Here is a 24,082-nt window from a genome sequence, read left to right as displayed (position 1 = left end):
CATGGATTATATTCTGAATGTTAGGTGTTATTGATATAAATAAACAAAATATTCAGCGATATCAATTAAGCATCAAAATTTTTTGCAAAGAGGTCTACATAAGGGGGTAAGTAATAAGTTGTCACTTTATTAAGCAACAACTTGAATTATGACGTGAACTTTCATGAAATTGCAGTTTGATGAATCGGCAATATATTTTACTGTATCTTATGTGACAGATAATTGATGGAATGTGGAATAGTCCAAAATCTTTGAAATAGATTAGATATAGTTAGGCTTTATACATGTGTACCACAATTTCTTAAGTTGGCTTCAACAATACCACTATATAAATAAAATAGTAACTTAAGCCAGTACTAAAAAATATCTAGACATGCTCTATGTCCATTTCAATGATTTTTCCCTTCATTGTTTGAACTTGTAAAATCATTAGATCTGTCATCACACATATTATATGATCTCTCATGACCATGTAAATTCACAAGGCCTTTTTTACACCCAGACATAAAAAATCTTAAAGAGAAAAAAATATATTTCGTTTTTTAGACACTTCAAAATGTTTTCCTTATCGCAAAGAAAATCCTGCACAAGCTATAAATATTATCCTCCAGATTGACCAAGAATGCACCATTTGAACGCTTTTTTCCCAAAACATTTCCAGGGGGCATCCCATTCCCAGACACCACTAGCATAATTGCACCTATGGTGCTCAACTTGACCTGCCTCAAATTCTAAATTCACCTGCTTACTTATTTCTGAGTGAAAACCCTGAACTTTGTATTTAATATTCACAGGAAATTTTTATTTGATTTTTGGGGGGAGTTATGCCCCTTTTGACCATTGAAGTTTTCCAAAATATACTATTTGGTACTCCTCTGAAACTGCTGAACAGAATTTCATGTAACCAGCATATGCTATTTGGTGCAACTTGTTTAAAACCAGTTTTCAAGCCATATGTAATATTAAGATATTTCTGTTTTGATATTTTACACAATTTACATTGCTAACAATATTAAGTATCACATGAATAATGCCATCTACTTATATGCGTTAAAATAGTACAGTATGGCACAGAGGCGTAAGAATTTGTTGTATTTTTATGCATAGACTTGCCATTCATTATGTGTAGCATTGTCATTCATTATGTGTAGCATTGTCATTCATTGTGGGGGTGTGGGGTATGCAATATTGCTTACTTTTCCTTTTGAGAAATTTGTGAATTGTTTGTAGGTGTTAACATCAATAGAGCAGGCCCAGGAAGCTGCCAGGCAGGCAGAAGGGCAGGCCCGGGCCAGATTTAACTTCAATGGACAAACTAATGTGGAGTTATCCTTACGCAAGGTAATCAGTTTGATTCAATGAAACAGTTCAGACCCTCAATGTTTGCCACTTGTGTATCTGAACTGTGTACAGAAAAACAGGCTTCTGTATCACCGGATGGATATAAATGTAATATTGCTTTTCCAGGGAGAAATAGTAACTTTGTTAAGGAGGGTTGATGAGAATTGGTTTGAAGGCCGATCTGGAAACCGCCAAGGAATATTTCCTGTGGCGTATGTGGAGGTGTTAAACGAGCCCTCCACTCCTCTGGTGACCCCAGCACCCTCAGTTATCACTACACCAATGACAGGTAGAGGTACATATCAGAACACTGTCTTTGTTTCTTCCTGTTTTCCTCCTGTCTTGCTTCCTTTGCCTGTTTTACCTGATTTGACTTTTATTAATTATTTGTCTTCAGTTTGGAATATGTTTTTTTAAGTTAAATTTATTGTTTCCTGTTTTGAATTGCTACTTTTCTTTGCTCATTGATGGAGGACTGATTTCTCCATCTAATTCATACGAATGTAGAATTTTGCATGGGATTTTATATAATGAAGGTTTTATTAGTAACTAATTACTTCATAGTATGAACAGGTGATATAACTTGATTTGTTGATGCATGCGAGTTTCACCCAGTGTGTTTTTCTCCTACAATTTATGTGACGTAAACATTTTCATAATTTTTACTTTCATATTCTAGGCACACCAGAGATGTTATCCCCTGTGAGTATGGAGGCCCCCACTCCTCCACCGCAGCCCTCCCCAGGAGCTTTCTCACCTAAATCACCAGCAGCCTACAGACACGGAAACCGACATAGCGACATTACGCCCCATCACGTGCAAGGCTATCACTCAAGCCCTGGACTAGAAAAGACAATGTCCCCACGTTACTATGATAAAATGGACAATGGACACGCCCCTCAGTACAATGGGGGAGATTCTTATCAGTATTCACAACAACGATCGCGGCAGAGTCCCGGGACGAGCCGAGGTCCGCTGTCCCCCGTAAATACAGACAGACAGATGGGATACTCTCCCAGTGCTAACAAAAACTATGTGGAGAACAATAATGATTATTATAGGAGTAAGAATGTAGACGAGGATTTAGCCTTAAGTAGGTGAGTGCCCAAATTTTATCAGCACTTCATGATTAGACAACACCAGGAAAATAGCACACAACCTGATACATTTTCTAATATTTTAGAAATTAAATCCCATTTGGATGCATGCATACTAAAATATGTTATAGCCATATGCATGACACATAGAAATCTTGATTTGACAGAAATCTTGATTCTAGACAATGATGATTTGGGAAGTTATAGACTCCTTGTTTTGTCTTTGTCAGAGAAATGCTTAATTTGATGGTAGTGGGGAATGTGGTATATGAACGGTAAGCACTGAGTGAACCACATAGAATGTTATTTAAATAAGTCTGACAGTCAAATTCCTTCCTAGTATGTGTCACTCACTTTATTCCTGTTGGAGTGTTGCACATCTATCCAAACACGTATGTGAAAGAATTGCCTTTGTGTGGATTTCCTTGGTTTGATTTAGTTCACAAAACTGATAGTGTGTAAAAAGTCTTAGCCTCTATATTATAGGAATTATTGTTTTATCTTTACCTTTCACCAGATATTTTGTTGTAAAGAGATGGCTCAAATCTAAAAAGATTGTTATGTCTTCAATGTTTTCTTGAAATTGCAGATATCGGGCTATTTATGCATATAAACCTATGAATGATGATGAGTTGGAATTATGGGAGCAAGATGAAGTTTATGTAATGGAAAAATGTGATGATGGATGGTACGTTGGAACTTCCTGTCGGACAGGAATGTTTGGAACCTTCCCAGGAAATTATGTACAACGAATTCAATGTAAGCTATCAAAACAGTATGTACAACGAATTCAATGTAAGATATCAAAACAGTATGTACAACGAATTCAATGTAAGATATCAATACAGTATGTACAACGAATTCAATGTAAACTATCAATACAGCCTACAGGTATTGAATGCATGGTAAAATTTTCTTCATATTGATCTCTAGAAAAGGTTGAAGATTTATTGGGATTTTCTACAAAATTCGAATAATTTAGCTGAAAATGCATTTATAGTTTTTGAACTAGTGGCATTAAGAAGAAGGCATCCCTAAGCGCCAGGAGGCAATGAAAACTGAAAGTCTGTATTTACACATGGTATTAAGTAATCTAGAGGGTTGTCAATGTCTCTAAATGTCTTGCCATAGTTTCTCTGAGATCTTCGCTTCAATATCATGTTTACAAACTTAGGATGATCTTTGGACAAGGGTTATGCTGTCTTAAAGTTGGGACAAAGTTATGGCGAGGCCTAAATTTAGGAAAGCTTCGAGAAACAGACTTAAGACTAAAATGTGTCCTAAAACATACTTAGGAAACATCTTAGTCCTAAAGATAGCTTTGTGAACATGCCTGCTGGTATTGAAGGGAGAATCAAATATGTGTGGAAAAATAATCAATTATTTACAAAATATTGATGAATATGTTGTCTGCTGCTAGACTTTATAAAGTAACAGGAAAAAACATATTAGCTGAAATTTTGTGTCAGAAACGAAAGGAAGACTTAATGTTAAACGAAACTTCTTCTACTTCGATAATAACTTGTTAATATTTATATGATACAGGTAAAGTATTACGTTCTTTATTTTCAAAGAACAACCCATGTACTACTTTATAATGACAACTGTTACATCACAATTAAATGTAACAACCCATGTACTACTTTATAATGACAACTGTTACATCACAATTAAATGTAACAACCCATGTACCAAACTTCCACCAGAGTTCGTTTGCTCACAAACCAAACTCTTCCACTTAGGCATTATGGGGTAGCGATTTCTTAGGCCGCGTATACTGTGACGTCACTGTAGAATGACGAAAAAACATAACGTCAAACGTAACCAACTTTCAAAACAAGAACGTAAACATCAAATTCATTACTTTACACAATAATTTGAACAGAGTATCCCTACTTTTTAATGATCTTTTGATCATTTTATGTTTAAAATAAAATCCATACTTTTATATTAATGCTTTTAATATTAATATCTTCAGACTTTTAACTGCGAACTACTTCTTTAGTGTAATTTGTCTGCGTGATAATCGCGGACTCACAATATACAAATCTGTATATTGTGGTGCGTCACATAGGAGAGGTCTATTCGTAGGCACTGTGACGTAATGAGGCCTCGACGGGGAGTTTGCCCATGTACTACTTTATAATGACAACTGTTACATCACAATTAAATGTAACAACCCATGTACTACTTTATAATGACAACTGTTACATCACAATTAAATGTAACAACCCATGTACTACTTTATAATGACAACTGTTACATCACAATTAAATGTAACAACCCATGTACTACTTTATAATGACAACTGTTACATCACAATTAAATGTGCACATAAAAAAACAAAGTACAACCCATGTACTACTTTATAATGACAACTGTTACATCACAATTAAATGTGCACATAAAAAAACATTGAGTCGAAGAATATGTGTACCCAACAAGGAGGATTTACGCCAATCCACGGCTTACATTTGAATTGAAGTTAATCTTGATCTTTTTCTGTAAGGATGCTTATATTTCATTACTTATATTAATTGCAGGACACAAGGATGAAGTTCTGTTGACCATTGACAACTTTCATCCAATCAAAGTCGCATCATAGGAATCCATATGAGGGACAGATCATATGCCACAGGACTGTCAAAGTTGCCAGATGTTGACATAGTTCCCTACAACTCGCCTCCAACTGTAGTTAATCAGTTTGATTTTTCTCCTATAATTAGGATGAGAATATATATATATATCTATCTATATATATTTAAAAAGAATAATCAATATTTTTTATCTGTACAATGAATATTTTTAAATGATTAATTTTGGTTGACAGATGAAAAATGTGTTCAACACAGAATGCATTTACAGGAAGTTGTTTTACACTGGGCATAAAGATGCATTTGTTTGTTGTATATTGGAATGGAAAGTGTGTTATTCGTATTTTCAACGTGTTCTGAAATACTGGTGACAATCTTTTACCAATGTAGACTGTATTGAATGAAGTAAAATGTGGTGATCGTTGTAAACTGATGGCATTTATCGCAGAATGGAAAAAAAGATTGAGTCATCCTTTTTCAAAGAGGCATTTAGTCCCATCAACAAAAAATTGTACCTGTACAACCACAATACTCAGTCATATAACATCGCCATCCAACATGAAATGGTTTAAATTTTATGAGCATTTTTATCTACAAATTAATATCCTTGGGAAGTCCTATATGCTTTTGTAGCATTGTAACAGAAAAGCTTTTGTGATTTTGTTGTGAATGGAATGAGTGAAGAATAGAGTGCTTTCAGGTGAATGATGTATTTTATACATTTGATATGTAGATTGAAAATATAAATTGGTGTAATTCTACAAAATGACTTAATGTGTCACTTTTTTTCATCAGACACATCTGAACTGTTGATTTTTATATATATAGTATTTTGTAGTTGTGAAGGATTTTCATTGCATGCTGAGGATTTTCTGATTGTTGGTTATAGGTTTTCGGAGAAAAAAATAATTTACACACTAGAGAGAGATTTATTATTGTCTGGATTCATATAAACATGCTTTCTCAAAATTCATGCTAAATCTACAAAGTATCTCTTTGTTGTAGAATTACTTTTGCTTGTCATGAGTACTGGGATAGTTTTTTCGTACATATATTGTTACTACTCAACTTTCGTTGGGTCAGGTGGATGCTAGAATCCAAATTGTGCAATAAAACTTCACCTGTTGTAAAACTAAAGACACAAAAAAGTATTATATATAATCTCCTATTGTTTTCGCCCTGCTTATTGTTTAAGTATATACTGCATTGTCCAACTTTCTGAAATGAAAGTAGATAAGAGTTATCCTCCCTGATCCAACAAGTTTCATTTTCGAACATTTCGTCCGTTTTTTGTACCTCACCTCATTTTGGTTGTGTTTGATTATAAAGTAAATTTTGTTGGATGTTAGATCATATTTATGTTACGTGTTTCATTTTTATTAGCATATTTGTTAATATTTCATTAAGTTATTTATAAAAGTAGCATGTCTCTATGACAACCATGCCCTATTACATTGTTCTGACCTTGCCACATAGTTTTAGTCAGTATGTAACAAGGTCTTTTCTCGGTTTCTCCCGTTTTCGTTTCAATGGGAGATCGACACATTACTTAGTGAACAATCAAATTTGAAATATGAACTGGAGTGCCTGTAATAATCTAATATTACTAAAGATACTTGTAAATGCATGTTACAAATTTTGGAATTTTCAGACTGTCATGTTGTCATGGAGGCTGGTCTGCTGAGCAGGATATTTAGTAGCTGTGCCTACAGTAGCCATGGATATACATTTTATACACAACCTTTTTGTTGCTACCATAGATGAACCTTTTTTTGGTGCATGAAATAAAAACTAATGTCTAGAATATATTATTTGAGTTTATTTTGTACATACATTTCTAATGAAAAAGATTCTGAAGAATTATGCTGATTATAACATTGGATGCACTTTATGGAAGGAAAATATAGAACAAAATTGCTGGAAGTGATGGAACCCAAATTTTTAAATTTCCTTCATGTAAAGCATTTGTAATGGTACATTGAATGATATATGTTCCTTTTACGGTCTGGAAACAACACGCACTCACAGACACGCACACGAATTAAAAAAATAATCTTCAGGAATAAGGATCTACATCATCAGGTGTTTTCACATTTCAAGTCAATCAGAAGCACACGAAATCTATCGTGAAAGCCTGAAGATTTTGAATTAAGGACTTTGAACTAAAGATGTAAATATGAACCAATAAAACAAAAGGTATGAATACTAGGGGAAATTCACAATAGATAATTACCCAACATAGCAATAATAAAACTACAAACTATGTCACAAAACATACATGCTCTTTTTCAGTACATACTCTACATGAACTACCAAAGCGTTTCCACTTACTATGCATTAGTACCACATTGTGCTAGACCAAATGTCATGGTAGCATAGTCCCTAACACAGGTTATAGTGATAAAAAGCAATGTCAGTATTAGAAATATCATCTCTCGCCGCGATCTAAAATTTATTGCAAAAGAATTTAGTTTGAAAAAAGTATATTGATATGAAACTTGATTTACGTTTCAATATTTGGGGTATTATTGGAACACAATGATTTAGTCCTGAGAGAAATGGGATGTTCACCTTTCCAGTTATTTGAAATTTAAACATATTTCCGTATATATTTTGTACATCTAAAAAAATGTCTTATTGCTGGTGTCTTGCAAAACCTAAAGCGCCCGAAAGAAGCAAAAAGTCAACGTTATTGCGGAAAATACTACAAGTCCTGTCTGTTGAATTCATAGGATTGAGCCCCCCCCCCCCCCCCCCCCCACACACACACACAAGGTTTTAATCAAACAGACTCCTATTTTGAAAACAGATGGAGATGTTGAGATGGACTGTTGTGTTGTTCAGAGCCCTAGGGTTGTGAGAGCGTTGATCAATAATCCGTGTGAAATGAGATGAAAACAGGTCAGCGATACAAAGGCAAACACAGCTACTCCTCCCTGTGTAAAACAAAATGTCGCATTATTTTTCATGCATGTCAATAAGCATGTAATCCATATTAAATTTATTTCATATACTACAACAATCTCCCAGGGCAGAGTGAGGGTTATATTTTACCTATGTAGTAAATAAACAAATTGCAATGATTAAAAACTACTATTGCAAGTGTATCTAGACTTCATCCTTGAGAGGGGGGGGGGGGGGTTTAAACATTTCGTCAGAACCCATGATACCTTGGGAAAATGTACTTGACATTTTAAATTTTGCTTACAAATAACACATTTTCATTAGAAATTATGGAGTTGTACTAAATAATCAGTGAAATTGATAAATACTAATAAAATCCTGTATGGTGCTTGTAATGCCCGGTTCAACTGACAGGACGGATGGATGTAGTGGCCTTGAATTCTATGACACACACTGCCACTGAACAGATCCATGGGGTGGGCTATGTCCATGTTACACACCCGCACTCCTGCTGACATTTTATTAACGGGAGATTCTGTATTTCTGCGAGAGGTGTGATGGGAAATACTGGTGTTAGAAAGGGAGAAAGATTATTTTTTTTAAAATTCTATATTGAAGATTGTATATGCCTACATGTCACAGTCACTTGTTTCTGTAAATAACTTTCGACCTCTGATATACTAATAATAACAGTGTTATTATTAGTATACAGAGGTCGTAATTTATTTACAAAAACAAGTGCCTGTGCTACATGTACATAAATTATCTTAAAAGTCGGGATTTCAATTTTGTAACATATCAAAACAAAATCAGTAAAAAAAGAAAAGAATATCAATTATAAATCGATTAGATCTTCTTTAACTATAAGGAACCATTATACATTATGTTGGCCCTACAGATTGAAGCGATCCATTAAAATGAACTTTTTTCATTAGAGACCACATTGATAAATATTTGTGCTTTAGCGACAGATTTACTAAATATTAACATAAAGGGTAGACATTTATTCTTGTAAGAGTTGAAAAATAAAGGGAACCACTGAGCCCCAAAAGAAAGTCACTTTGCGCTTAGAGTGATCTGCCCTTAGAGTAGATAGAATGTTCTATCGTTAAAATGATAATGTCCTGTCCCGAGACACAGTTAGATTATTCTAACTACCCTTAGAGATATAAAATAAAATGTGACCGAGATATACTTGCCAATGGTTTCTGTAATGCACCACTTGTAAATAAAGTTTACTGCTATAGACTTAAAAATTCTGATTTATAGAAACATTACATTCTTTTCCGGTATTTTTTTTTTAATTTCTTTATAGATGTTAATTTAAGAGGGGGGGGGGGGGGGGGGGGGGTTAAAAAGGAATTTTACAAAACAAAAGAAAACTTGTAGCTTCATACCCCTTAATGAATCATTATAGACAAATCAACTAGATACACCTAATACATTAAATCATGAAAGTCCAAAAAAGCCTTAAACAAGAAAAAGAATCAAATGCAATGTTGAATTTTGAAGTTTGAGTACTCTTAGTCTCAGTGAAATTACTTCATTTCGAAAAGACTTGTAAGAAAAAATAGAAAGTTTAAGGTTCTATTTGTTGTAATGTAAATGACCAAGTATCATCCGATTTTAGCATAGACCGACGTCTTTATTATTTTGCTTTTGAAATTTCAAGAAACACTGAGGTAGTTAGGTTTTTTCAATAACAGAAGCTTTACACTAGTAAATCTATCTTTCGTTATCTGTCGTATTCGGGGAAAAAACATCAATACAATCAAACGACAACAAACCAACGGACACTTAAATCTGTAACTAGTTAATTTACCAAATATCATAAGCAGCATTCCGGATGATAACCACGTTTACAAAGATTACATGGAAACATAACATCCCCAACGCTAGGATCCGAAACATATCAAATAACGCATGAATTTTAAAAAGCGTCCATGGTAACCGAGTCGGCGCCAAATTGTCATATATAACTGTTATCCAAATATCTCGTTCGATTGTATAGTCTACGTCTGTCTGTCTCTCTGTTTGTTTAGTTTTGTTTAGTTTCCAGAAAAAAATCCAAGTATACTAAGGTTATGCACTCTTCTTCAGATCACAAAGAACGTCAGAAATGATGTACGACAGATTAGCTGCCAAGTCAGTCATATTTGCAAATAGTTACCAAAATGACTAAAATAGCTTTACAGTACAGATCAAAAATTCAGAAGCCCCTTTAAGACAGAACATACACAGTGCCCCTCCAGTATGTAGCGAATGTTATAAGTTTACAGGTTTTTCATGATAAAAAAGAATACTCTAATATATCATATAATTTATGACTCATAACAAACCCCTATTTGAAATACTTTATGAACGACTTATCTAAGTCCTGCTCCGCCATTATTGTTGTTAGGGAAGCTTTCCGAATAAATTTCTAGAAAGAAATGGCCGGAGCAAAAATATTTGTGGACAAAAAGCTTGCCCAAGGCAATATTGTGGTGTTTTCAAAGTCATACTCTCCTGAATGTAAGCTGATTCAAAGGATTTTAGCGGAATACAATCTAAAGAACTTGCTGTACGTCGACATGGAGAGCAGACAAGACTGTACCCAGTTAGAAAACTATTTACAGATTCTCTGTCAGACGGATGCCAGATCGGTATGTATGCAGTGCAGCATCACAGTGACATATGTAATTTTTGTTACAACTATTACCACAAAAAGTCGCAGAAACGCCCATAACAGAACTGGTGTCAGTGTTCAAGATTCATGCGAGCTACACCGCACGTGTACATACATTTGTAACGCTACATAGTCATGGCGTACAGGGTTTTATTTGAAAGCTTTTATCTCTATGATGTAGCATATCAGAGAAATATCAATACTAAAAATGAATACTGTGACTTGATTCTTTCGCAAATTTATTCATGAAGTGTAATTCAACATTACTTTTAATTGACGCTTTAAAAATGTACTGCTTGAATTTGTAGCAAAACAAAACGTTGATATATATATATACATGTATATTATTGACAGGTACCACAGCTGTTTATTGGTACAAAATACATAGGGGGAGAAAAGGAACTGATAAGAATGCATGAATCTGGACAGCTTAAAAAGGTTTTCGAGGAAAACAAATAACACTTCACGAGAAGCTGCTCGATATATGCACACGATGTTGTGGTGAATAATCAAACTACTGTGAGATGTGATGCAATGTACACTTATCTGTGACGTAAAAAGTGCGCAATTGACGTTCCAGTTGCAGATATGAGAACTGTTTATCTACAATATGTCATACTTGAACTCATCGATGCTAAATATATAAACGATTATACCTAGATGCAAACAATTGGGCGTAAGTTGGGAGAGGGTTGAGGAAAGTACCGAGCTCATGACAGTAAATAGTTTTATATAGCATTGCATAGATTTACAAAATCTGTTTAAAATGCTATTTTAAAATTCTTTGCCTTTGAAATTGGATGTACAACTTTGAAGTTGCAAATTCTTTGATCATTTCAGAATTTTCTATGTGTTCGACAAAATATTTTCCACACAATTGGGTCATCGTGGACTATTTTGAGACCGTGTCCTTTATTTGAATTATACTTATATTGGTTATACAGGAAGACATTGAAATACAAATCTTTATCAAAGCATTAATTTCTTCCACGAGTTTCTTATAATCTTACATATATGTTATCATTATCAAAATCTGAATCACGATTTTTGATGTGTTATGGAAGTCGTGTGTCCTATAGGGGTTAAAGCGTCGGGTCGTTATTATCTACAGGAACCGTTAGGAGTAGTCTGTATTCGATTCCCCTCTAAAATAACTGTATGTAGAAGGAGTTTCGCAGCACAATTCTTTTTGAAAAAATATTTTCAAAAGCTGCATTTTAAAAAATCAAATAGATTTGGACAATTAACAAAACTATAAGCTTGTATATCCTCCGGCATATTCAAACATGTCCTCTATCGTGTGCTTTCACAACTTTTTAAAACTCTTTTAAAATATGAAGGACAAAATAAATGGAACCATGGGTTATAGTGTATATTTTTTGGCTTAGTTTGGTTGTGTTAAGCATAAATATAAAATCTCTAAAAAATGAAGGGACTTGTAATTTTTCTATGATGTTTGAAAGTGATTGAAATATATCACCCCTCCCTATCTAATTCCACATACATTTTCCTTACCGTTTTGGACTTAATTGAGAAATTATGGTAATATAAATTACATTCCATACGGTAAACTGTATTTATTTTACGTAAAAGACAACAACATGGATTTAGTTTTCATTTCCATCATTTCTATAAAAAAAAAAAAAAAAAAAAAAAAAAAAAAAAAAAAAAAAGTTTGTATCAAGTGTCGTTTATTCAAGTTGAGTTTTGCTTATTACCGGTATGATGAATACAAAATAAACAAATTTCTTCCAGAAAGAGAGAGGTGGCCCTGATAGAGTTGGGTTTTATCATTTAACGCTGCTGGGTCCAGTCATTGTACCTTAAACATATTGGGAACATCTATCATAAATGCGCCCAGACTACACCACCAACCTATTTTCTATTCTGAAACATCACTATAACAATTCTTTTACACATTTTTAATCTTCCACGATGATTATGCGAATTCGAAAACACAGAACCTGAACATCACACTGCTAAAATCATCTTGATTTTACAAAGGTTGTTGTAAAATAATTTTTACGTTTTACGACATGCACCAAAGCTCCTATTCTAACCCCCTCCCCCACCAAGTAACAATTTTAAAAAAAAATGTCTACAACAACACATAATCATACGATGCATGGAAATTGAACGTGTATGTTGACTCAAAACCTTAATTTGTTCATCTTTAAAGCATCTGTGTAAAGATACTAACCAAACTGTTTGGCATGCGACCCTAACTGTAACATTGGCACCTTTTGTTTTTATACTTCACGAGTTGTACAACTTGTCTTAATCCTTCTCGTCGGTTCGGATATTGGTACAAAGGGATCATTGGTGTGGGAGAAAACCGGAGTACTCAGAGCCCCGGCAAACCCATACGTCCGAATGGGCGATCACAATACCGTCACACTCGACCAGTATGGGGCGCCAAATTAAAATAAACTCATATGATTGAAGATATCTTTAATTATTTGAAAATATCATCAATTCAATTAGTGCGCACAATATAATTGAATTGATGCGCGCATCAAATCAATTATTGTTCTCATCCATTCAATTGAAGAGAGCATCGATTCAATTATGACGCACACTAATTCATTTGATTTGGTGTGGGCATTAATTCAATTGTTGATATCATATGCTATCATATGAAGAGAGCAATCCTTCATTTGTAGCGTGCAATAATTGAATTAATGTCGATGCGCGTATCAATTCAATTGATGAAAGCAGTAATTAATTTGATGCACGCATTATAATAATTGATTTGATGCGCGGATCAATTCAATTATTGCTCTCATTAATTCAATTAATGCGCGTATCCATGTGAGGAAATTACTGCGTGCAAAATTTAATTTGGAGCTGGGTATAAATTATTTGATGATCTCTTTCATTCAATTGAAGATATCTTTAATTATTTACAAAGCTTTTGGACGAGAAATTAGTACACTCAGAATTCTTTTAAAGAGAGCAGCAAATCAATTAAAGAGATCTTTAATTCAATTGTGGATATGTTGAATTGAAGAAATCTCTAATTTGATATTTTCTCTCTCTAAATGAATTAATGATATCATTAATTCAATTGAAGATATTAATAATTCAATTATTGCGAGCATTAATTGAATTGAAACGCGTGTTAATTGAATCATTACCTTCTTCAATTGAATTGTTGTGCACAGAAATTCAATTGTTGATATCAATCCATTGGAAGAGAGCAACAATTCAATTTTAACGCTCACCAATTCAGCAGAATAATTAGTGCTATCACCAATTCAATTAATGCACGCAATAAATCAGAATTGATGAAATCATTAATTATTTGAAGATATCTTTAATTGAATTGATTGATATCATCAAATAATCAAAGATATCTTCAATTTTTTGAGTTTATGTTAATTTGGCGCTCCATCAACCAGTGTCGATTCTGAGTATCGGACTTGGTCGAACAAATGAGAAGCGAGTGCAAGAAAGCAAATTGAGCTGTAATTGGCGACAATTTTTTGCAAGTCTAAATGCTCAGAGAAAACGTTCTACGCATGCACAGACATTTGTTGATATTGAAGCAATGTCTGGGAAACATGGTCCGAAGACTATTAAATCAGTTTAAGATTTTTATTGGATTAACTTATGCGATAACTTGAACATCGATGGGGCCAGGACTCTACTTGATAGGTAAACTTTATTTATGCCTATGTTTCCCGGGGCCCAGCCTCCATGAACGTTTCTGTGAAATGCAACCTTCAACATTGTTGCCAAAAGTATTGTGTCTTAACTTGGATTGCCAATATATGCTTTATATTATATTATCAATAATTTATACATAGAATATAAAATACGGACACTTGGCCCGATTCTTTGTGCAGCTGTTGTGGAGATTAAAATTTTAATTATGAATCTTATCTATGGTGCATTTGCAAATTGCAATTCTTAAGGGTCTTAAATTGATACACTTCAATTTACACGACGCCCTGATCATTGAATGTTTATAGACGACGCTCTGATCATTGAATGTTTACAGACGACGCTCTGATCATTGAATGTTTACATACGACGCTCTGATCATTGAATGTTTATACACGACGCTCTGATCATTGAATGTTTACATACGACGCTCTGATCATTGAATGTTTACACACGACGCTCTGATCATTGAATGTTTACACACGACGCTCTGATCATTGAATGTTTATACACGACGCTCTGATCATTGAATGTTTACATACGACGCTCTGATCATTGAATGTTTATACACGACGCTCTGATCATTGAATGTTTACATACGACGCTCTGATCATTGAATGTTTACATACGACGCTCTGATCATTGAATGTTTATACACGACGCTCTGATCATTGAATGTTTACATACGACGCTCTGATCATTGAATGTTTACATACGACGCTCTGATCATTGAATGTTTACATACGACGCTCTGATCATTGAATGTTTACATACGACGCTCTGATCATTGAATGGTTAGACACGACGCTCTGATCATTGAATATTTATACACGACGCTCTGATAATTGAATATACACGACGCTCTGATCATTGAATGTTTATACACGACGCTCTGATCATTGAATGTTTACATACGACGCTCTGATCATTGAATGTTTACATACGACGCTCTGATCATTGAATGTTTATACACGACGCTCTGATCATTGAATGTTTACATACGACGCTCTGATCATTGAATGTTTACATACGACGCTCTGATCATTGAATGATTACATACGACGCTCTGATCATTGATTGTTTATACACGACGCTCTGATCATTGAATGTTTACACACGACGCTCCGATCATTGAATGTTTACACACGACGCTCTGATCATTGAATGTTTACACACGACGCTCTGATCATTGAATGTTTACACACGACGCTCTGATCATTGAATGTTTATACACGACGCTCTGATCATTGAATGTTTACATACGACGCTCTGATCATTGAATGTTTACATACGACGCTCTGATCATTGAATGTTTACATACGACGCTCTGATCATTGAATGTTTACACACGACGCTCTGATAATTGAATGTTTACATACGACGCTCTGATCATTGAATGGTTAGACACGACGCTCTGATCATTGAATATTTATACATGACGCTCTGATCATTGAATATACACGACGCTCTGATCATTGAATGTTTATACACGACGCTCTGATCATTGAATGTTACATACGACGCTCTGATCATTGAATGTTTATGCTGGTAAATCAATTGACGTTCAGCAGAGAAAGATAAAAACACAAGACAATGGTGTCCCCTTATTGCAGCAAAGTTGATAATGACCAAAGTTAAAAGTTTTACAAAAGCAGGTCAAAACACCAAGGTCAAGGTCCCAAGACCAAAACTTTGGTACCCATAGCAATATCTGGTAAGAAAAAATACACATGTGAAATTTGTAATCCCTGGCTCTAACCATTAATAAGTTAAGGTCAAGGTTAAAGTTTTTAATAGTATAGTTCAAACCTCAAGATGAAGATCACGATATCAAAACATTTGTTACCTAAATAAAGGTCTTGTCAAAAGGAATATACATGTGAAATATGAAAGCCATATCACCAACCATTCTGAAGTTGAATTGAATTGAACATACTTTATTGTCAAGCTATTAAAGACAAAAGGATTGGGCACAAGTTTTTAAAACTTAAAATGTTCTCTCCTAATTAAATTTAATGGTTAATTTTTCATAAGTATGTCAAATTTCAAGATCAAGGTCATGGAGTAAAATGATTTGGTACCAAAAAAAAAAAAAAGGTCTTGTCTCAAGGAATACACATGTGAAATATTAAAGCCCCATCATTCGCCATTCAAAAGTTATGGCCAAAGTTAAAGTTTTTCAAAAATTGGTCAAATTTCAAGGTTAAGGTTACAAGTCAAAATGTTTGGTACCATAACAAAGGTCTTGTCATAAGGAATACACATGTGAAATACGAAAGTCTTATCACCAATCTAACGGTTCGAGAAGATCTGATCTTTATTAGATTGTCTTATCACCATCCATTCAAAAGGATCTTTATTAGATTGTCTTATCACCATCCATTCAAAAGTTATGGCCAAGGTTAAAGCGTTTACGGACTAACAGATAGAGAGACAAAATACTATATGCTCCCGAATCTCCAATTACGGGGGCATAAAAAACAAGAAATTTAACTTGCGGCCATTTTTACAAAAACAACGATTACGGTCATCTTAAAAAAATGTTATGGTTATCATACTGCTAAACGTTGAGGTTGTGTCGTTTAATTTGCTTCAATTCCAGTAAACAACAACGAATGACATCAAAATTATACCACTGTTTACAAAATCACTATTGTGAGTAATTAGACAATTATTTGAAATCGTAAATGTAAAATTTTTACCAGTCATATCAACTGTCATTTCGACTTGTTACTGTCTTCCAAGGAAGACGGTATTATATAGTTGAAGTATTTTACAATCTTCGGACAATACACTTCCTCTCCTTTGTGATTGGTAGAAAATGTATGATATGAAAATCCTAATTTATTTCATTGGTTGAAATTCTGTTCAACGCAAGGGAGCTCATTTCGTCATGATATAATTTACATACGACGTATACCCACCAAGCATTCAACAACATACTGAACGTACCTCCATCACAGAAGAGCTGACATCTCGGAAATTGCGTATTAGGTCCTTAAAAAGCTGAGGTTTTAATAAAATCTCACACCACTTTCACAATCAGTTGATCGTCGAAGGGCGTATGTGACGTCACCATACCACGTGACTACCTAACTAATTAACTAGACTTTTTGAAACCGGGGCTTAGATTTAGGGAGTGCAAAATTAACATAAACTCAAATAATTGAATATATCATCAATTAATTTGATGCGCGCAACAATCCAATTAAAGATCTCTTCAAATAATTAATGATTTTCTTCAATTTTGAATTATTGCACGCATTAATTGAATTGATGACAGCATTAATTCTTTAGCTGAATTTATGCGAGCTTTAACTGAATTAATGATATCTTCAAACGAATTAATAGTAGCAACAATTGAATTGATGCGCGCTACAATTCCACTGAAGAGAGCAATAATTGATATAATGCGCGCATTAATTCAATTGATGAAAGCACTAATTGAATTGATGCGCGTATCAATTCATTTGATGAGAGCAATAATTGATTCAATGGGGCATTAATTCAATTATTGCTCTCTTCAATTGAATTAATGATATCTTGAATTAACTTGAAAAGAGCAATAATTCTTTTAGAGAGAGCAACTATATAATTAAAGATATCTTCAATGCAACATATCCACAATTGAACGAATGATCTCTTTAATTGAATTGTTGCTCTCTTTAAAAGAATTGATGCGCGCATAAATTCCTTATACAAAAGCATTGTAAATAATTAAAGATATCTTCAATTGAATTAAAGAGATAATCAAATTGTTTATACCGAGCTCTAAATTAATTATTGCAAGCAAAATTTCTACGAAATTGATGCTCTCATCAATTGAACTGATGAAGAGAGCAATAATTGAATTAATGCGCACATCAAATCCATTATTGCTCTCATTAATTCAATTGATGCATGCATCAATTGAATTAATGAGAGCAATAATTGAATTAATGTGTGCATTAAATCAATTGTTGCTCTCATTAATTCAATTGATGCGCGCATTAATTCAATTGACGAGAGCAATAATCGAATTGAAGCGCGCATTAATTCATTTGATGAGAGCAATAATTGATTTAGCGCGTGCATTAATTCAATTAAAAAGAACAATAATTGATGATATCTTCAAATAATTGAAGATATCTTCAATTATTTGAGTTTATGTTATTTTGGCGCTCCATATAGATTTGTGGTGAATTATTGCAATATTTCAGCGAACGATTGATTGATTGAATATTGTTTAACGTCCCTCTCGGGAATATATCACTCATATGGAGACGTCACCACTGCCTGTGAAGGGCTGCAAAATTTAGGCCTATGCTCAGCGCTTATGACCATTGAGCAGGAAGGGATCTTTATCGTGCCACGCCTGCTGTGACACGGGACCTCGGTTTTTGCGGTCTCATCCGAAGGACCTCCCCATTTAGTAGCCTCTTATGACAAGCAAAGGGGTACTGAGGACCTATTTCAACCCGGATCCCCACGGGACTATTAGAATTAATTACTACGAGCATGTGAAAGACAAAATGCATGTAATTTTGTATGCTTTGAAAAAAAATGAGATGTGACCTTTAAAAAAAAGAGAGAAAACGAAGAGCGTCTTCACAAGTCAATGGTTAGTGCTCGTTACCTCGCGTTAGTGCGAACTAACGAATCACTCAGCCTTGACTTGTGAAGATCAACGAAGAGAAGGAAGAAGAAAAATTGTAATATAATGAAACTGAAATTTTAATCTTATTCATATCAACTATCAAAAACTTTTCTATAATTCAACAAATAACAGAAATTGTCTTTTTTGCACGCAAACCTAAAAATTCTTGATACAATTTGGGCGATTTTCATCTTTTCAGTAGTTTTTATTTCTTGCTGTGTGAAAAATTAACAAGCTGAACATCTGCGTTTCACTGTTTTATTGAGGTTGAGAAGAAACAATGCTTTCTATTTTTAATACAAATATCATGGTCAAGGTCATACTAGAAAAATTATTGTACGGTAGTTTCTAGTAAGTGTTGTTTTTTAAAACTTGATTTTATATAAGATTTATCATTTTAGAAAAGTTTGATTATGTGGTCATTTAATAAGAATATATATACTTTTCCTAAAGACGGCAAGGTTTGTTAAAAAGCTATACTTGTATAGTATCTTTTGATACCAATTTGTTTACAGCATTTCGCACGTGCTTCCTTGGCGATCGGTTATCTTCGTAATACTTACCGAAAGATAAGTGAGATTGCGAATTCCAAACGGACACAAACGGGGTTGTGTTTGGCAAGATTACGCAAATTGTATGTATAGTTAAATATTTTTACAATCAATTAACCTCTTCTATTGCATAAAATCTGCCGCCGAAAACAGGTCATATCGCATTAAGAAAAAGTGTTAATCAATTTTCTGTCGACTCTCAGTTGCCTTCAGTTTATTACTTTATAGATCAATAGTGGTTTGTTGGGTGAACAAATCATTAACATCAATGTGTAAACCACATAACAACAGGTTTAAATGTCAAGAACAGTCATTCTGAAAGAAACTAAGAAGTCTGTGAGTGAATCTGTCACCCTTGCTATAATGCACCACAATCACGTGTTGCACTGTTGAATGTATCTCTATTTATATATTTATATAGCATCTTGTAATTGCCAATGTCCTTGTTCAAACTCATGTATTGGTATCACAGACGTTCCGTGGACTGTATGATTGTGGGAGGGGACAAATCCACGTGATATATCCGTAGCATTGGGTATCTCAAACAAATGGCCCACGTGGTCTTTCGGTCACTTGAATATTAGTTAAAAGCATTACTACACCCAAGGGCTGCGAAATCTCTAATATTTCAGTTTTGTATATCTAAGCTAAATTCTAACATATATCAGTAGTATAAAACAAGATGTGTTCTTAAAATACAAATTCTCCCGAAAGTACCCACATTGATGAAAGACTTTACATAATATATGTTCTATATTAATGCTAAATAACTATTTTGGACCCGCCCTAGTCAGAAACCTGGGGTTGCAAAATTCACAATTTTGGTACATCCTTTTCTGCTTCTCCTTAATATACATTTATTTAGCTTTTATATAGATCATCAAAATTAAAGATATCTTTCACATGATAAACATTTTAAAATCTCACTAACCATTTTGACCCTACCCCGATACCAAAAAACAACCTAATTAAAATGAGATCTTTTGATCCGCTCACCTAAGATCGCTTGTGTAGCGATCGTAGGTGAGTGGGTCTAATAAAATTGGGTACCTAAAACCCTAAAACTAGTATAGTTAAATCCATACATTTGGTATAGGGCTACCTATTCCTTCTAAATGTCCATTTAGCTTCAATCTAGTGTCAATAGCATTAAAGAATATGTTAATTAAACACAAATAGTATGTCAAGTTTGACACAACACTGGAGTCAGAACTCCTTCCCCGGGGATCATAGAATTTGTAGAGGCTTCCCTGCTCTACATGGCTGTGTATTTAGTTTTTCTTACAATTGTGCGATTGTAGAGAAGATCATTTTTGAAAATTGGTCGATTTTGCCCCGCCCCTAAGGCCCCATTGGTGCAGGAATCCTAACATTTACAGTTTATGTCTGCCTTGTCTAAAATATGCTACATATCAAATTTTACAAGAATTGGAACGGTAGTTATGAAGAAGTTAATAATGTTAAAGTATGACGGATACAGACCAATAGCAATGTGATCACCTGAGTAACTCAGGTGACCTAAAAATGTATTCTTCTGAAAAAAATCTGTATATCATGTCCGAGCCTGGACCAGGGAACCGTTGTTACTCGTTATCAGAATCTCGCCCTCTTTCTCTGTGTTGTCGTCAAGATAATGATGTGTTGTTATTGAACAAAATTCATCATTTCAAGATTAAGTATACTTAACGTATGAAAAACAAAACAGCCTTTCACCGTAATCTGTTCTAACCTTTGACAGATAACAGAACGTACCCTCAGCTCTGTCAAGGTATCGTCGTGTAGATATAGAAGATATTGTTTTTTAAAAATCCACACAAATCAAACTTTCATTTACTTTGAGTAAGGTAAAATTCATTTTTACAAAAGAAATAAAATTAAGATATCCAGATAAATACTCAACATCATGATAATAGTTCAAGGAAAAAACAACAAAACAAATTCAGTGAACCCTCATTCACAAATTATTGCACAAAACCCATCGTCATCTGTTCCTCGTTTGCAATGTAACAAAATGGCGTTAGATCTACAGTTCAACATAAACATTCCTACTTTAAGTTACCAAAACTAAATGTCAATGTAAATGGACTTGCTTCAAAACATTCCATATTAAAGAAGAAAATTTCCAAAAATCTCAATAGAAACTTAAGTTTCATCGAATGTTTTACCCGTTCCTCCGGGGTCATCGGTCATAATAAACGAAAGTTGATGATGGTAAAGTTGTGAACTCAGTTAAGGATAGGTGGAAGAACGGGCAAACATTGCTACTGTCGTCTCAATATTGGGATTTCGGTAGTTATCTCCAGTATATAATTTGTTTTGACATTAAGCCAAAAGAGTTTTGTCTTCAAGGCAATAAACATCAGAATGCCTTGTCATGTTGCACCTTGCTTATGAAATACGAGACGTGTGTCCTTATTTAGTTGCCAATATCCTCTGGATGGTCTCAGGATCATTGTTAATCTTGTATCACGAAGAAATAATTGTAACCAAACAGACACCTACATAAACACCGTCGCAAACGGATCTTATACTAAACTCTTTTTTTTCCCTCGGTCGTCGAAGCTCCATCTGTATTACCGTACCATCCAATCAAACGCATTCTTACATTGTTCTCTTTGGCAAGTTGCAAGAGTTCTGCACAAGTGATTTACATAGAGATCGGAACTCAAAGGAATAGATAGCCACACGAAAATAAAAACAATCTCGGGAATGCTTCTAAGTAACCATGGTAATACAGTGAAGAATAAATGATACATAGGCGACTATACATAACCACGCAATGAGCATCGGAACGAAAATGCACTACTTGGCGCTTTTGTTGCATCATATCCTTTATGTAAACCGTCGTTTACAGGTACACTCAAAATCAGAATTGAGCCTTTTCCATAAAAAATATTACCCAAAAAAAAAAAAAAAAAAAATCTCTCGTGTAAATAAACCACACTCCATATATTCTAAAAATCATACAACAAAATGGCTAGAAGTCTGTAACAGAGGTCATTTCATAGTTGTAAGAATCGGTCGTCCTATATCCTTGGGGCTGTCCCTGCCCGCCATATACTGGACTAGTTACAGACGAACTCTCTTGAACTGTTTTAGTATTACTACCAGGTCCCGAGGACCATGCTTTGATTTTTCGGTTATAATTTTCTTGTTGTTTGACTGGTTTCTGAGGTGGTGGGGGTGGGGGAGGTTCCTGTCTTACAAATTGTGGTTGCTGCGATGACCATTGTTGCTGCTCTTGCTGATGTTGCACCCACTGTTGCTGTTGCGCTCGTCTAGTAGACCCTGAAAATTTCGAAAACCCAAAATATTTACTGTTTCGTATCAATCCCTCTTATAAAATCTGTTTTTATATGATAATTTTACGAAAGAGGGATATATTTTCTTTTTCGTGCTCTAGATTTCTGAATAGCATTAGAGAAAACCCCTAAACTAACAGTTTTCTCTTTAAAAAATCCTAATGATCATGCAATGATGCACGCTGTCGTGATTATGCTGAGATTTATAAATATTACACAACTGCACCAAATAAAAATAACTGATAACAATAACGAAATTTCTATTTTTGCTTCGCATATCATTCGCTCGTCCGACGTCTATACCAGAAGCTAGTGCAACCACCATCGGCTATCTGACTTACACACACTACTTTTTATCCATGGATATAACATTCTATCAGATATTCTGTTAAATCAGTACAAACAGTGTCTATGGTCATACGGTGCAATGCATTTATAGATTTGAGTTTTTGCCTTAAACTCAAGATGGGTAGGGAGAAGAATGGGTAAAAGGAAAATATGGTGAAAACAATTTTATTTCAATATAGATTTAGGGTTGCATTTTTTTCCCGGCATCAAATCTATAAATCTATATCAGTTAGAAATCTACTGGTTACAGAGCTGTCATACTTACACGCGACGGGAACCTGCATTTTGAAAAAAATATATGCATGGACAGTGTTTGAATCTTCAAATATTTTAAAAACATTTCTTCATGGTGTCTTTTTATTAATTTGTTACCTTGTATCACTCATAAAGCAATAATAATTGATCAAGTAAATGTTTACTCATAACTTTCAACAGGTATGTGGAATATTTCAAATTTGCTTTAACTTTGATAAGATATTTATTAGTTGTTGAAGATTGATCTAACTACAAATAAACCATCACGCTAGGGGTGCTAAAAGTTTGATAAGATGAATAATGATGACTTTTTGTTTCGTAAACTAAAATTCTCCGGACTCCAAGAAAGACTCTTTGAAAAACTGCTCAAAAAATGAGCAAAAACAAGAAAATGATCTCTTACCATCTCTCTGGTCTCCTCCAAGCCTCCATCCCTTGGCTAGTCTGTTGTAGTTAGGACCTGTGATCACTTTTGGTTTTTCGTCAGTTCTAAGAGAAATGTTCGTCTGCTTTTTGTAAGTTTGAGTTTGTTGGAAGGGTACTGATACGGGTTGGACCACGGGGGCTTGGACCACTGGTTTGTATTGTGGTGGCTGATACTGCGGCACGGACATTGGCCGAGGTTTCGGTCGACTGTCCAAGTGGTCGAAAGCTTTGTCAACGTATCCCAAGGGATTTTCCATAGCAGCCTCCCAAGGGGATAAACCCGGCTTGGAAGGG

At 34.4% G+C, this 24,082-nt stretch overlaps 3 protein-coding genes across 57 annotated transcripts in view; 2 read left to right on the top strand and 1 right to left on the bottom strand.

Annotated features, from left to right (window-relative positions):
* Positions 1-6,836, top strand: part of LOC125671809 (uncharacterized) — a 71,034-nt gene extending 64,198 nt beyond the window's left edge. For 44 of the 50 annotated variants that reach the window (XM_056163340.1, XM_056163339.1, XM_056163338.1 and 41 more), the window contains 6 exons: positions 1,231-1,341; positions 1,468-1,636; positions 2,021-2,438; positions 2,669-2,713; positions 3,028-3,197; positions 4,982-6,836. In XM_056163340.1, the coding sequence (XP_056019315.1) occupies positions 1,231-1,341; positions 1,468-1,636; positions 2,021-2,438; positions 2,669-2,713; positions 3,028-3,197; positions 4,982-4,983 (915 nt within the window). In that variant the 3' untranslated portion in view covers positions 4,984-6,836. The remainder of the gene's footprint in view (positions 1-1,230; positions 1,342-1,467; positions 1,637-2,020; positions 2,439-2,668; positions 2,714-3,027; positions 3,198-4,981) is intronic. The other 6 variants (XM_056163341.1, XM_056163294.1, XM_056163319.1 and 3 more) reach the window with 2 other exon arrangements.
* Positions 6,837-10,261: 3,425 nt separating this feature from the next.
* Positions 10,262-11,581, top strand: LOC125671811 (glutaredoxin-1-like). The gene is made up of 2 exons (XM_048907752.2): positions 10,262-10,581; positions 10,959-11,581. The coding sequence occupies exons 1-2, from the start codon at positions 10,369-10,371 to the stop codon at positions 11,061-11,063; spliced, it is 318 nt and encodes a 105-aa protein (XP_048763709.1). The 5' UTR covers positions 10,262-10,368; the 3' UTR covers positions 11,064-11,581.
* A 9,690-nt stretch (positions 11,582-21,271) lies between these two features.
* The window catches only part of LOC125668196 (uncharacterized), a 26,341-nt gene continuing 23,530 nt past the window's right edge, over positions 21,272-24,082 (bottom strand). For 4 of the 6 annotated variants that reach the window (XM_048902027.2, XM_056163286.1, XM_056163285.1 and 1 more), the window contains 2 exons: positions 23,766-24,082; positions 21,272-22,745 (listed from right to left, as the gene is read on the bottom strand). The exon at positions 23,766-24,082 is cut by the window's right edge and continues 577 nt beyond it. In XM_048902027.2, coding sequence (XP_048757984.1) covers positions 22,435-22,745; positions 23,766-24,082 — 628 coding nt within the window. In that variant the 3' untranslated portion in view covers positions 21,272-22,434. Of the gene's footprint in view, positions 22,746-23,372; positions 23,386-23,765 lie in introns of all 6 variants that reach the window. The other 2 variants (XM_048902028.2, XM_056163288.1) reach the window with 1 other exon arrangement.

Source organism: Ostrea edulis, chromosome 4 (assembly GCF_947568905.1).
Source record: "Ostrea edulis chromosome 4, xbOstEdul1.1, whole genome shotgun sequence".
Taxonomy (NCBI): Eukaryota; Metazoa; Mollusca; class Bivalvia; order Ostreida; family Ostreidae; genus Ostrea; species Ostrea edulis.
The sequence above is the reverse complement of the archived record's forward strand: the minus strand, read 5'-3'. Positions and strand labels throughout refer to the sequence as shown.

What these genes read in the sequence shown, in the direction of transcription:
- LOC125671811 (XM_048907752.2), top strand. Translation starts at nt 10,369, where the DNA reads ATGGCCGGAGCAAAAATATTTGTGGACAAAAAGCTTGCCCAAGGCAAT. An exon ending in GTCAGACGGATGCCAGATCG is followed by an intron (nt 10,582 to 10,958) that starts GTATGTATGCAG and finishes TATTATTGACAG; the next exon opens with GTACCACAGCTGTTTATTGG.